General features: G+C 42.3%; 1 protein-coding gene across 1 annotated transcript in view; it reads left to right on the forward strand.

Moving 5' to 3' along the window:
- CREB3L2 (cAMP responsive element binding protein 3 like 2) overlaps positions 1 to 14,333 on the forward strand; it is a 107,766-nt gene that overhangs the window by 51,859 nt on the left and 41,574 nt on the right. Inside the window, exon 2 of the mRNA XM_010947492.3 lies at positions 12,626 to 12,842. Within this exon, the coding sequence (XP_010945794.1) occupies positions 12,626 to 12,842 (217 nt within the window). The remainder of the gene's footprint in view (positions 1 to 12,625; positions 12,843 to 14,333) is intronic.

The raw sequence follows: 14,333 nt of genomic DNA on the forward strand, positions 1-14,333 counted from the left end.
GAACACTGACTCAGGCTTGAAATTTGTTTTCAGGCTATTTTATTCCCTTAGGTGCTTGGAAGCAGAGGCCACCTACATCATAACCGGTCTCAGAATGTTGGAGCTGCAGGGGACCTGGGAGACCAGCTGGTCCTATTTTTTTATTTTGTATTTTAAAAGAAGAGATCCAGATAGGTTAAATGACTTGCCTGAGGTCACAGAGCCATGTTGTGACAGAGCTGGGTCTAAACCCAAACTTTTTAATTCCAAATAGAGCATTCTTCCTACTACGCCTGCAGCTACCCTTTGACTTATCATATTATTTATTAATGAAGCTTTGCTGACTTTCTTTCCAAAATATTCCCCCAGCCCCATCAAGGCATTGCATCATTGTTACATTCAAACCTTATGTCATTTTTGAGACTATTGGCTTTATGGCCAAGAGAAAAGAATCTTTTATGAGCAGAAGACAAAGGCTTCCAATTCATGATACAGTAAGCAGTTATCCACCAATGTCCAATCATGAAAAAAAAATGTAGAAGCATTGTTCTACATTGTCTTTGGGAGAAAAGGACTCAGTTAAGCTGTTTGGTATTAAGTTTTAACATGGTGTTTGCACGTGTTTCCCAGAGGGGCTGCAGAAGGTCTTCATTTGCTTATTCTCAGAGCAACTCTGAGATCACTAGATTCCATTTATGATCTTTCTTAGAAAGAGAGTATTATAGCCTCTTTTTTTTTTCACCTAACTTAGACATTGTCCAACTCTTCCAAGGCCAAATGAAGAGGAAGAGCAGGACGCTAGATGACAGGGACTATCCTAGTGTTAAAAGCACTTAGAGGGGTACCTTTTGGAGCACCTGGACTCCACTTCTAGAACGAGACTTGATAACCTGAACATACCCATCTGTTGGGAAAGATTTGCCTGGCTGCTGCTTAGATCAGGGTAAGGAATTTTTGAGCATGTCCAGGACATTTTCTTACAACCAAGTTGCTCTGTTTTTCTCCACTTCTGCTGGTGCACTGTCGTGGACTCTAAGTTGCCCACTGGATGACGATCTCATTCTTCTTAATGGCTTACTTTGGGTTTTCTGGGTCTTTTTTGGTCAACAGTACCACCAAAGAGGGAACTTGATAATCTAGTTTGGCTCTTATAAATATTTGAGTGAGAGGTTTACATAAAAATTATAATTGCTGGTTAAAGCAAAGAAAGAGCACTGAATAAACATATGGATGTGGTTAAAGTGTTGCTGATGGTCTGTGGAAGACTGCAGGGAATGGAAGAGGTGTTTGAGACTGGAGATGTGGTCCTGGTTTTCAAAAGGGGAAATGGAAGTTGTATCAATTATGAATGATGAACTGAACCTTGAACCCCTTGGTAAGCAAGCTAGTATGAGATCACTAAGAATAAACGATATTTAATGAGCCTTGTAATTTTTTATAGTGTTCTTAGGCTGATAGATCAGAAAAATGTTTAATAATTGTCCCAGTTTCAGCAAGGCATGTAGTAACAGCAACAATAAAACAGCTAACATTTATTGAGAAATATCAGCTTCTTGCTTCTTTTTTGGGCACGGGGTGAGTGGTTTATATCTCCTAACTTCATCTTCTTTTAAAATAATGGAGCTTGCCTTTCCAGTCTCTCTGGTTTCTACTAATGGGGCTGGAGTTAATGGCTCAGACTGGAGCAGGCAGGGTAACAGAGAGCTAATTGGTGGTTTTTCACTTCCTACTGTCCCAAGATGTCCTGTACTGACCAGGCTGTTGAACTCCTGGATTCTCGTAGCACTTGGAGATAAGAGAGGGTTTATTACCTCACTGGGTTGAGCTTCTTAAGGGGAAGGAGCATGCAGGAGCAGACAGTCGGATGCCATGCTTCCTAAATTGGTCGTTGCTAACTGGCTAGTCAGGATAGAGGTTAGAAATAACTGTGTAGATGACTGTCATGTAGCTTTCATGTCCACAGCCCACTAATTGCCCTTAGCCGATTTTCACTTACCATGGTACTATATTGTATCTGGATCAGACTATGATTTCATTTTGTCTTCACAACAATTTTGGAAGGCAGATTATATTTTTCCTAATTTCAGATGGAACAGAAAGCATGAGTGATTTGCCCAAGGTTACTGCTGATAATTACAGAGCTGATCTGGAATACGTGCCTTCTGACTCATGATGCCAGCGCATAAAGCATTCTTTCAGATGGTTAAGATTCTCTAGTATGTTTCAGTAGGCTAGCATTCCCGAGAGGTGGAGGTGGAGCATGTGTGTGAGATCTGACAGAGGGAGAATCTAAGTGGCTTTCAGCCAGAACCTGCCTGGGACTCCCAGTTTGGCAACCTCTGAATTTTTCCTTGCTCTTATCTGGGGGTGAAGGGGTAGGTTTTTGGCTGTGAGTCACCCCTGTACGTTTACAAAACAAGGCAGATAATACTTTGTACTTCTGAAACACTCCCCCTTTTCCCCTGCGTGCACTCTAGGGATGAGATTATCTCAGTTATTCTTACAACATATCTGGCTCACAAATAAAGGATAGCTTTCGAGGGAGTATGCCATTTTTTTTAATAAAAACTTTATGACTCCTTTAATTTTTCATACCTGACATCTTTGGCATTGGATCTTGACTTGGAGATAGAGTTCTTTATTGCAAAACATACATCCTATTCAAAGAATTCCCTGGAGAAAGTCTGTGGGACTCTCTTCAGTCATCCATTTGGTGATCCCTGTGGTTAGCCATTATCTTTCTTATTACACAATCCACAATGTAAAGAGCTCAACCCTCAACTGTTTGATTTCATGTACTACCCTGGACCTCGGTTTTCTCAAATTGGAATGACTGGGTAGACTCAGATGATTTCCAACATTCCTTCATGCTTTATCAGTCTATGATTTGGAGCCTCTTATCATAATTGGAAGTTTTTCTGGAATGGCAAAATACCAGATTTTAGTTATTTTAGAGTAGGACCCGAGAGAGTAGAAACAATGAATATCTTAGCTTGGGCCTTCACTGAAGGATATGAGGGAATGCCCTGGGTGTTTCCTAGTGGGAGTGTTGATAATGTGATGGAAGAGGGAAGAGGCAGCTGTTTTCTGTTTAAGAGAGTGGAAGGAGTCTGAGAGGAGAAGATATGTTTGTAGAGGGGGTAGGAGACCCAATTGGAAGAGCCTGACCAAAACAGCCTCTGAATTTGCTTATATAATGAGAACACAAAGGGGTTGAAAACCACAAATTGAAGATAAAGGACAGAAAGAGAACCAACAAAAGATAAACCATCAATTAGGAAGAAACCCTTTAGAGACTTTAACTGGGAGATGGTGAATAAGGAATTTAAATCTATTTTAACTCTAACTGTGGGGGAATTTGGACTTTGAGTTTATGTTGGAGCTTTAGGTGTGGACGTTTAAAGGCAAACATACTGTTGGCCTTGGCATGCAGGACAGGTCAGGCTGAAAGCCCTGCTGGGTCACTGGCACTCCCACTGAGAGTGTGGAGGTAGAATCTGGATTTAGGGATCAGAGTGGAGAAGGCAGGAGGGAAGAATCGGTCGTCAAGATGGCTGCCTCTCAGCATCCCAGTCTCTGTGGCTCTCCCACTGTGGATGGAAAAAGCAGAATGGCAGATTCTGTACTGCTCAGCCTCGAATGGTTGGTTTGATCATGATTTTGAAGGGCTTTTATTTGTTGTGGGGAGTCAGCTGTCCGTTATGGCAAGAAAAGGACTCTGGGGGATGGTTTGAGTTTCTCAAAACAGATTAAAGAGGACCTCTCCATCTGATATGGAATATAACTTACTTCTGGAATGGTCCTGTCTGCTCTGAAAGGATCCTAAGGATTTCCTCCCATAATACGAGGAGATTGCCCTGATCTCAGACCCATGTTGCAATTCAAGAAGCATCTGACAATCAGGAATCTGGTTGCTGAATTCTCTGCGTTACCAATTGGGAGGCAACAGGCTGTGCTGAAAATACATGGGACTGGGAATCAAAAGCCAGGAATCCTGCCCTACTCTACTCTGTTCCACAATCTCCATCTCTGCGCTCTGGATAATCCTTGATCTTGTCAAGATCAGATACAATAATGATGTGGAAGTGTCTTTGTCATTTGTAAACCATGGTGTGTTGAACATGGAAGATGATGTTATTATTATTGCTATTATATTTTCTTGACATTTTTATCCCTACAGGCACTAATTAGATACTGTTAAGTCATAGAAGGAGAGCCTTCTACCAGGCTAAGGCTAGTTTGGATTCAGAGAGAACTAAGAAGTGCATTTTGGGGTATCTGCAGCTATATGTATAAGTGAGCCAAGAAGTAGGCAGATTGAGTTTCTTTGTGAACTTTAGCTAACTTTTAAACTCTTAGCTCTCTTTTGCCAGTAGGAGCCACTCATGAATGTTTTAATCTCATTAACTGGTATGTCTGTATAAAATAAGACAGTGAATTTTTTCACATCAAATGTTAAGCTAAGAACAGCTGTAGACCATTCAGAATTGGAATGCATTTGGAGAAAGTGCATCATTACCTATTTTAATGATGAAAAATGATGTAACTTAAAAGGAATTAGAATTGGTACATCACCCTTAAAGCAAATAGCATATGTAAAACTTCATATTTACATAATAAATAAATTAGGGGTGATCCTTTTTACAAAAAATAAAATATATCCTACCAATGAACTTATAGCAAGTTTCCTTTAAATAAACATCCCTGGTCCCTTTATAATTTGACCTATTTCACATACTTCTTTTATAGAGAAAGGCATATCTGGATATTACAAACCAAAGTATGCATGTTTTGGAATATGGCTCTTTAAAAAAGAATTTTTGCTACTGCTTGTGAAATTTCAATAAAGCCAACATAACTTCATCGAAGGAAAAAAAAAAACCCAAACTACCAAACCGCTTGTGTAATAGAGTTCCAACCCTCAGCTCTCTCTTTTTTTTTTTTCAATTTAGAGAAACATGTACCTAAATTTTGGTATCAGAAAAAAATTGGGTCCCCTTAAAAGTTCACTGTATTAGAGTTTGACTCGTGAGCCTTTTTATCTCCAGGTGGTCACCTGGCCATTTTCTGTGGGGTATGTGCACAGGGCACGTATGCAGGGCAAGAACCCCCTTAGGTCTAAGGTGCAGCTTTTTGAAGGTGGGCCCCTGGGAGAGTGGAGGGGGGAGGATACCTCCTCCTTCCCCTTTCCTTCCCTCCCTCCCTCCTTTTTCTCTCCTCCTCAATACAGGCGAACTGTGTTTTACTGGAGGGAAAGCTTGATTTCTAAAGTGAGTGTGAGGTGCGCCCTGAAAATTATTTCTCTGCGTTTCTTTGAGGCTTTGGCGGCTGTCAGCTTGCCCCTACCATGTCCACTACATCTGTGACTGCAGTCTTTGGAGCATTCTGTGCTCTGGGCAAGTCTCCTAGCTGCTGTTTTTCAGTAAAAACCCTTTTTCCTCTGCGTGAAATTGAGCCTCCAGCCAGAGGCCAGCAGCAAAGGCAGCCGTTTCCAGGCAGCAGCCCTGGAGAATAGGATCTTTGTGGGCGTGGGCGGTGGGCAGCCCTTGGACCAGACCCTCCCAGGGAGGGTCAAGTTCTGTTTTTGGAACCTGCGCCCCGCCCGCTTCACTGTCCCTGGGCAGGGTAATGGGCAAAGCTAAGCAAACCCAAGAAGCAGAAAGAGGGCGTTTTCCCTCCTCCTTTTCTTAAGTTGCAAAGTTTTTCCATTTTAATGTCTCCTGCGACATTTTAGAAAATTATAGTGTAGCAGAGCTGAGTAGATTGTCAGCAATGACAGATAACTCGTCGTGTGTTCCTATTACCACCTCTGCTGAGAGTGTTTCCCTGGGGGGCCATGGAATCCTCCCCCAGCCTTGGTCCCCTGGGCCCCCTGGAATCTGCACTGTGTGTGCCCGTGGGCATCTTTCCAGCAGGAGGCTTTCATTAGATTCTCAAAAGAGTCTACACATCCAAAAAAGGTGAGAAACTACTGACCAAGTCCAAAGTCTACTCCATCACTTCCCCCAACCTTCCAGCACACACACACAGTTTTGCAGACAAGGAGACAGAATCCAGAAGAGCGGGATGACAACCAGCGAGGTGCAGGGCTGGGACTAGAACTCCCATCTCCACTCTGGTTTAGCACAAAAGATGCCTATTGGGCCCACCTCAGCAGACAGAATCACTTTAGAACCTGCTCTGAGCACAGCAGTCATACAACATACTTCAGGTAAATCATGTCACATCTCAGGACAGTGTCTGTTTTATAAGATGACCCATAACCATCTTTCTGTCCACTGCCTCACCCAGCCCAGGCCTTCCTCAGAGTAGCTGCTCACTGTTGGGTGAGTGAACCTCTTTGGTGAGCAATACAAGGAAGTCAGCTTAGGAGCTTAATGCAGCCAATTACCTGAGCTCAAGAAGTAGGAATCCATTTTCCTCTTGCTTTACTTCCCTTTCCTCATCCTCATGACCCCCATTCTCTTCTCGGGGCAATTGTTAGCAGCAGGAGGCTGCCCAGACGTTAAACCACTCTTTCCTTGCAAGCTCCTTTGACAACTAGTTAATGACCTGCAAACACATTTACAAATGTAAAGGCTTCAGAGCAAGGGTAACTTTTTATAAAGTTAGTCATTTATGTAAGGTTAGCAACTTCTCTTAATTTATCTGATATGTAAGGTTGGACACTTGTTTAAAACATTTGATAGCATTTATTTATAATCATTGGGAGGCCTAGGCTCTAATTTAGATTTATTTACTGTTTGGCCAGGATATTGCAGAATGATAATAGATGGAAACAAGAGAAAATTGGTGAGGACATATGATCTATGATCTGTGTGCCAGGCTCAGAGAGGATGGGTAAAAATATTTATGTCTGGGTTATAGAGTTTATAAGGCCTAATGACAAAACTTTAAGTTGGCAGTGAAAAAAATATCAAAGAAAACTTTTAAAAAAAAGTCAAATGAAGAAATACTTCTTTGAAGGGCTGTTGGTCAGGGAAGTAAAAGATCAAGCTGTGTCCATCTAGGATGACTTCATAAAAGAAATAGGTTTGTTTTGTCTTAGGTAGTTTCCTGATAGATATTGGGGAAAATGAAAGGATATTCTAGGAAGAACAGTGTGAGGAATCAGTGTACAAGCAGAGAATGCCAACATGTTACTGTTTTAATTTTGATAGGGTTTTGTCTTTTTTTAAAGAGCTTTTTGAAAAATGGATTGCTGTGCCAGGGAAGTGTTAGGTGCATCACATGCACTGTTTAATTTAATCATCACATCAGGAAGCTGGTGCTATTGTTATCCTCGCCATTCAGTTGGAGCAAACCACGGTTTAGAGAACTGAAGAATCTTGTTCAGATTTGCACAGCTAGGAGCCAGCATTCAAGTTCAGGGTTGTCTGGCTCCAAAGGTGTATTGTTCCAATGTCATATGGACACCATTAGGGTTGGAATGAAAATATCACGTATTAGAATAAAGGGAGACAAGACTTTACAGGATGGTTGCAGGATATTAAATGCCAGGTCTTCAATAATGAGGAGACAAGACCTTGATACAGACTCATAAAGAAAGTTGCCATGCCTCTTCACTGAGGAGATGAGGAACATTCATGTCATGAGACAGGGCAGGTTTCTTCCAACCTCGAGAGTCTGTGATGTTACTCTGAACCCTTTGACAGAACCATGCTCCTAAAGGCAAGTACCAGGAGCCTCTCCATCTAACAACCACCTGGCACATTTCTATATTTTGAATGTGGAAGACTGTGTGTTCATGGATGAGTGAGTAGGCTGTCAGTGAGTCTATCTTTTCAAACTCTCGTCTCTACTATGTGTCAGCTTTAGAGGCTGACTTAAATGATGGAGCATTCTGTGGTAGAAAGTGCATGGACTTTGGAACCGACTAGATTTGGTATGGAATCTCAATTTAGTTGTGCAATCCCAATGGTAGGCCATGCACCTAACCACCCTGAGTCCCAGTTTTCTCGTCTATAAGTGGGGATATGCCTGCCTTATGGGAAAGTACCTAGCTCACTTTCTGAAAGTCTAATACGTCAAGCACTTAGCCCATCAGATGAGCCTCCCGTCAACGTCTTCATTAACGACCATCACGAGCATCATGTTTTCACGCTGGTTAGAACTTCTCCATGCAGTTGGATTATAAGGCTCAAATACCTCTTTCCTAGAAGAAACAATGTGGGGAACGTTCAGTCAATCTGCAATAAGAGGATCTGAGTTTAAGGCCAAGCTCTAACAGTAGGTGACTGAGACCTTGGACAATGGGTTTCAGCTGACTTCACGGGATTGTTGTGAACCTTGGTTGAGGGAAAAGCTGTGAAGTGCTTTGTAAACCCATAAAGCTTGATGAAACTCTTAGGCAGAATGGTTAAGTACTATTATGCCATGTCTTTGAAAGAATTCATCTGAAATTTTATAACCCTTGGATTACTACATGAGTAGTCCTTTGCTAAAGTATTTGCAGGAGCCAGAAAGGTTCCCTTTTTGAGGCTCACTTTGCTCCTTTCTCTAGTTTTTGACCTTCAAGACCATATGGCCCTCTCTCACTGGCTGGCATTAATGATGGGTCAATTCTGGCCTGGTCCTTGAACTGGCGGTGGGATCTTGACCTATCTGCTGAGTCCCAGGACCCACAACTGCCAAGGCGACCCAGCTGGAACTAATTTGCTGGGCTGAGTCACAGCGTCTGGTTGGGACAAGTTGGGCGTATCTTTCAATCACAAGTGTCTCTCTGGGACCTTTTCAGTGCTCACCACTTTGCTAAGTTCCTGGGTGTGGCTGGTGGTTAAGCACAGTTGGTCCCTTTTTCTGAGTTTCTTTTTCCAGAGGAGAGGTTATCCTAATGCACTTGATAACAACTGTGAGTTCTTCAGGGCTCCCTATCATTTAGGGCTAAATTATTTGATGACATGATAATTACTACAAAATCCAAAGTAAGGGGAGTTCAGGGATGGTTAGCAGAGCTAGAGGTTTATTACTGGTTATTCAGGGGATGTTCATGAAAACATTCATTAGTGCTGCTCAGGAGAAAGAAAACAGTGTCAGCAGAGTAGCCCAACCTGGCAACTTCCATGGGAAAGCATGGGCAATCAAAGAGAGCCTTGCCTCAGGATAGAACGGGATTCTGGAGGCTTAGCAGGGCCAGCACAGCTGGCCGGAGCTGACCCTGCAGCTCAGGGACAGAACTGTGTGGCTGGGGAATGCAGGGCCTGTGAGTTCAGCTCTTGCTTTTGCATTTTACATTCTTTGTCATTTATTTCTCTTTTAGTTTCCCTAATTTTGTTCTTGAAAGGCGTTTGGTCAGACACTTGCAGAGTATTCACCATCAGGTAACCAGTAGGTTTGTCTTTGGGGAGCCTCTTAGGGAATCAGACCCTGGCTTCACGTTATCATAGAGTCAGGAAACCTGCTTTGCACCCTTAGCCTTGAAGCTGTTCCACTCCTTGCTGTGCAAAGTCTTATTGTGGACCAGAAGCATTCCCTGGGAGCTGATTGGTAATGCAGAATCTCGAGCCCACCTAGGCTTGTGAATCAGCATCTATGTCTTAAGATTCCCAGGTGATTCATATGCACAGAAAAGTCTGAGAAGCACCAACCTAGTTGATAAGCTCAGGTAGGCAGGGGCTTTTTCTATCTTTTTATTTATTATTTTGTAGCCACAGGACCTACCTAAGGTTTACTAGATGGTAGCTGCAAAATCCATGAATCTCTGACCTTGAGCATGTCTGAACTTCTAGGGACTTAATTGTAAAGTGGTGTAGGGAGAAGGGTAGAGAGTAGAGATGGGGGTCAACCTTCAGTAAAAACTGAAGTGAGCGTTAGAATCAGAGGTGTGATGGTAGTTTTAGTATGGATGTCTTTGACCTCCTAAATCAAAAGCTCTGAAGGTGGGTCATAGGATTTGTATGTTTTAAGTTTTCCCTTCATGTTCAGTAATGTTTATTACAGTATCATGTAATAAAAAATCTTTAAATGTCCCTCAAGAGGAAATGGATAAATACAATATAATGCCATTCAGAAATTTAAATGAGTGAAATAGAGCCACATACGTAAACATGAAAGGGTCTAAAACTTTTTTTGAGAGAAGAACATTGCAGAGGATATATGAAGTATGGTACTATTTATTTAAAGTTTAAATAGTATGTATTTAAACTATATGTAGTGGAAACAAACTTATGTAGTAACAGTGTCATGTCCTAGATGGGAAAAAGAAACACCAAGTTCAGAGTAGTAGTTAACTTTGAGAAGGAAGAAGGGGGTTGGATGGGAGTTTAATGGATTTTTTTTCACTTTATTTTTAAAAAGTGGGAGAGAGTGCTTAGGTATTTATTTGTTTATCTATTTATTTATCTATACAGAGGTACTGGGGATTGAAAGCACACCCTCTACCACTGAGCTATATCCTTATCCTCTCCCTCTGTGGTTTTTTTTGTGGGAGGTAAATTAAGTTCATTTATTTATGTATTTTTTTCAATGGCAGTTCTGGGGATTGAACCCAGGACCTCGAGCATGCTAAATACGCACTTTATCACTGAACCATACCCTCCCTTCCGTGTTTTATTTTTTCAAAAAATAAAGACAGAGTAAAGAAAAAAATGTTGCAATAGAAAACATGGAAAATAAGATTTTTTTTGAAAGGAATGAGTACATAATTTATTCATGGAACTATTTTTTATAATTTTTTGAATGCTTAAGATACTTCATTATAAAACAACTAAAACAAAATTCTCCTGGTAATTGTGATGCAGACAGCTTGCCTTAGATGCTCCTAAGGACCTTTCGGTTCTAAATATGTTTGTGCACAGAGAACCCTCTCCCAGCCACCTTCTCTTGTTCTTGTAGACAACCTGTGCCTATTAGGATGTGCCGGTGGCCCGAGGCTTCTCTGCCTTCTGTCCAGATGCGATGCAGCCATTTCTCATGTTTGTGCTGTTGGTGAAACCCAGCGATCTAACTCTGCTTTAAGGACCTAGCCTACAAGGGCCTCCTCTCTGTGGTCTGCTTCTCTCCTTCATTAGAGAAGTTCTGCCCTACAACTATCCTAATCCTAGCACTCTAACCTTAGGGTCACCTTCTGCCCACCACCCCTCGGCTGCATTTATTTTTATAACACTTTGGCTAACACTTCAGTTCAGCAGTAGGACTCAGCTACCCTGTGAGTCCCAAGAGTCTACCATTTGCAGTCAGTCCTCTTATTGCTGTGTCTGCTTTCCTCACTTCCCTCCTGTACCAGAACTGTCCCTAATGTTTCATTGATAAGGATGACACCTGTTGATCTGTGACTCAGGGAACATTAAGAAGGTAGAAGTGGCTGTAACAGCTGGTGCCGAGTAACTTTTAAATTAAATTAAATTATAATCATTTTTAATATACTCTATAGCAGTACTTCTAAACCAAGGATGGTCCTGCCTTAGACCCCTAGAGACTTTTGGCAGTGTTTGGAGAATTTTTTGGTTTTCACAGCTAGGGACTCCCTACTGGTGTCTAGTGGGTAGAGGTCAGGGATGCTGCTAAACATCCAACAATGCGCAGCCCCACCCCCAGAACAAAGAATTACCCATCCAAAATGTCAGTAGGTGAGGAGGGTATAGCTCAAGTGGTAGAGTGCATGCTTAGCATGCACAAGGTCCTAGGTTCAATCCTCAACACCTCCATTAAGTAAATAAATAAATGAACCTAATCACCACCCGCCCAAAAAATGTCAGTAGTGCTTAGGCTGAGAAACCCATGTTTACAGACCTCATATCGTGAATATCCCCATCGGTGAGGGCAAGTGGATAGGGTTACAGTCCTTTAGAGTGGGGCAGTGGAACAAGAATTAAGGACGCCCTGTGAGTGTGTGTGTCGACCATTTCTATATCATGGTCGTGCCATGGTTGGGGGCTGGAGGGTTGGTGGTGTTGGAGATGGAGGATAAGAAGAAATCAAGGAAAAATTGGAGAGGAACAAAGTCCGGGTGGTTGGGAGAATAGAGGGAAGCTGTCTCTGATGCCTTTGAACTTGACACTTTGCTATAAATAACACTTTAATGCTACGGAAGTACCGGACACCTTATTTAAAAATACTCCCAATGTAAAATGTGGTAGATCATTTCAGTGATGGCCCCAAGTGAGTCATGCTATCCTGTTTACACTTGCCTGCAGTGTGGTCTTGCCATTCTTCTGGTCAAGAGGTGGTGTCGATTTTCCCACCCCATGAATCTGGGCTGGCCTTGTCACTTGACTTGACCTGAAGAATGTGGAGGGAGTGATGATGTGTGACTTCTGAGGGCATCTAGCTTTGGTTTTCTCCCTCTTGGAACATTGCTACCATCATGTGAGTCCTAGCCTGATACAGCCTCTTTGAGAAAAAAGCCCAGGTGTACAGTGTCCCAGCCCAGCCCCCGGCCAGCCTTCTGGTTCATGTGGGCCTCTGTCAGTGAACCCAGGTAAAATCGACTCATCTGCTGAGCCAACCCACAGACTAATGAGAAATAGTAAATTGTGGTTGTTTAAAGCAGCTGCCCTTTGGGGTGTTTTGCTCCACAGCAATAGATAACTGGGCATTGTGTATAAGTGACTTTATTTGAAGTGGTGGATGGTATTTTTCCTTAGAATATGTGTGTATTAGATCATGATTAGGAGAAACTGAGTTCTTCCTCCTTTGTTTCTTATAGCACTTCTCAGAGCTTCTGGATGAGTTTTCCCAGAACGTCTTGGGTCAGCTTCTGAACGACCCTTTCCTCTCGGAGAAGAGTGTGTCCATGGAGGTGGAGCCCTCCCCAACATCCCCAGCGCCTCTCATCCAGGCTGAGCACAGCTACTCTCTGTGTGAGGAGCCTCGGGCCCAGTCGCCATTCACCCACGTTACCACCAATGACAGCTTCAATGACGGTAAACTCAGAGCAGGGGAAGCACCTGGGACCTTGGCACCTTTGACCTTCTGGAGGGTGTGAAATGTGTGTTGTATTATTGTCAGCACCCCCTTTAACTACATACCTACTGACTGTGGCCTTGTGCTTGGGCCATAGGGAAATGCAAATACATTTCTCTACCGGAGATTGTGTGCTCTGGGAATTTGCTAGAACTGAATGGTACTAATTGCTTTCTTTGACCCTGTGGACTAGGCAGCAAAGCATCCTTTTGCAAAATCAGGTTGCCTATCTGACTGATAATTCTAGTACATCCTTTGTTTCAAGAGATCATGCCATTTTTTTCTGAGAAAGAATTTTTATGACCACTTTTCTCTGTGAAAGCTTCTTGGGCATCCTCTTAACCCATTTTCTGCATGTTTCATTGATCCCCTGGTAAGCAAGCCTAGACCTTTCTTGTTGGTTCCCCTTTGGTGCCCATTATCAATGCCCTCAGGATGGTATGTGTTGAAGTCTAGTTTTCCTGGCCTTAGAGATGTTAAGATATTTTTACCATTACTCTATAGGCCTTTAATTAGTATATGTTGTATGCATACTTTTCAGATTTAATTTTCTGTTTTCTTTTCCCAGAAGTATAGCCCACTATTTTAGTACCTTCAGTAAGTTTTGAAAACTATACTCTCTAATCCTAATTTGACGTATGCTCTCTTCTCCCAGGACAATGACAGAGTGGGGAATGGTCACTGACTTAACCTCTTCAGGCCTCACCTAGATGTCCCCCTCCCATCCTGTACCACTGTATACATGGCAGAATCTTTTGAAGTCACTGCCCACAGAACAAGGTCCCTCATGTTTCCTTTAGGTTAATGGCAAATGCCTGTATCTTTTTCTCAAATAGATCATTAACTTTGTGGGGGAAATCCCTCCTCCAGTTCTACTATTGCCAATAGATCTACTATTGGCTTCTAAAAGAACCAATTCTGGAATCAGTAAAACATCATATCTTGGGACAAAGAATGCTGTTAGGCTTTTTCTTTCCCATCTCAGATCCATTCTTCCTTTGAATAGAGGTATACTGGCCAGCAGCTCAGGAAGTTTGGCCTTACATCTTCAGTGAAGGGAAGGCCCCAAATCTAAGCGGATTCTTTCTTGATGAGACCCTGCTGGAGCCTTAAGTATATGCTCAGATTTTTCCTGGCAAGAGATTAGATGCATGATAGTTTAATCCTTCTTCTCTGTAACATTGCTAACTATTAGAGAAATGCAAATCAAAACTACAATGAGAATGGCCATCATTAAAAAGTCCACAAACAATAAATGCTGGAGTGGGCATGGTGGAAAGGGAACCCTCCTACACTGTTGGTGGGAATGTAGTTTGGTGAAGCCACTGGGGAAAACAGTATGGAGTTTCCTTAAAAAAACTAAAAATAGACTTACCATATGATCCAGCAGTCCCACTCCTGAGCATACATCCGGAGGAAAGTCTAATTCAAAAAGATACATGCACCCCAAT

The sequence above is a fragment of the Camelus bactrianus genome, chromosome 7, assembly GCF_048773025.1.
Source record: "Camelus bactrianus isolate YW-2024 breed Bactrian camel chromosome 7, ASM4877302v1, whole genome shotgun sequence".
In the NCBI taxonomy this organism is placed as follows: Eukaryota; Metazoa; Chordata; class Mammalia; order Artiodactyla; family Camelidae; genus Camelus; species Camelus bactrianus.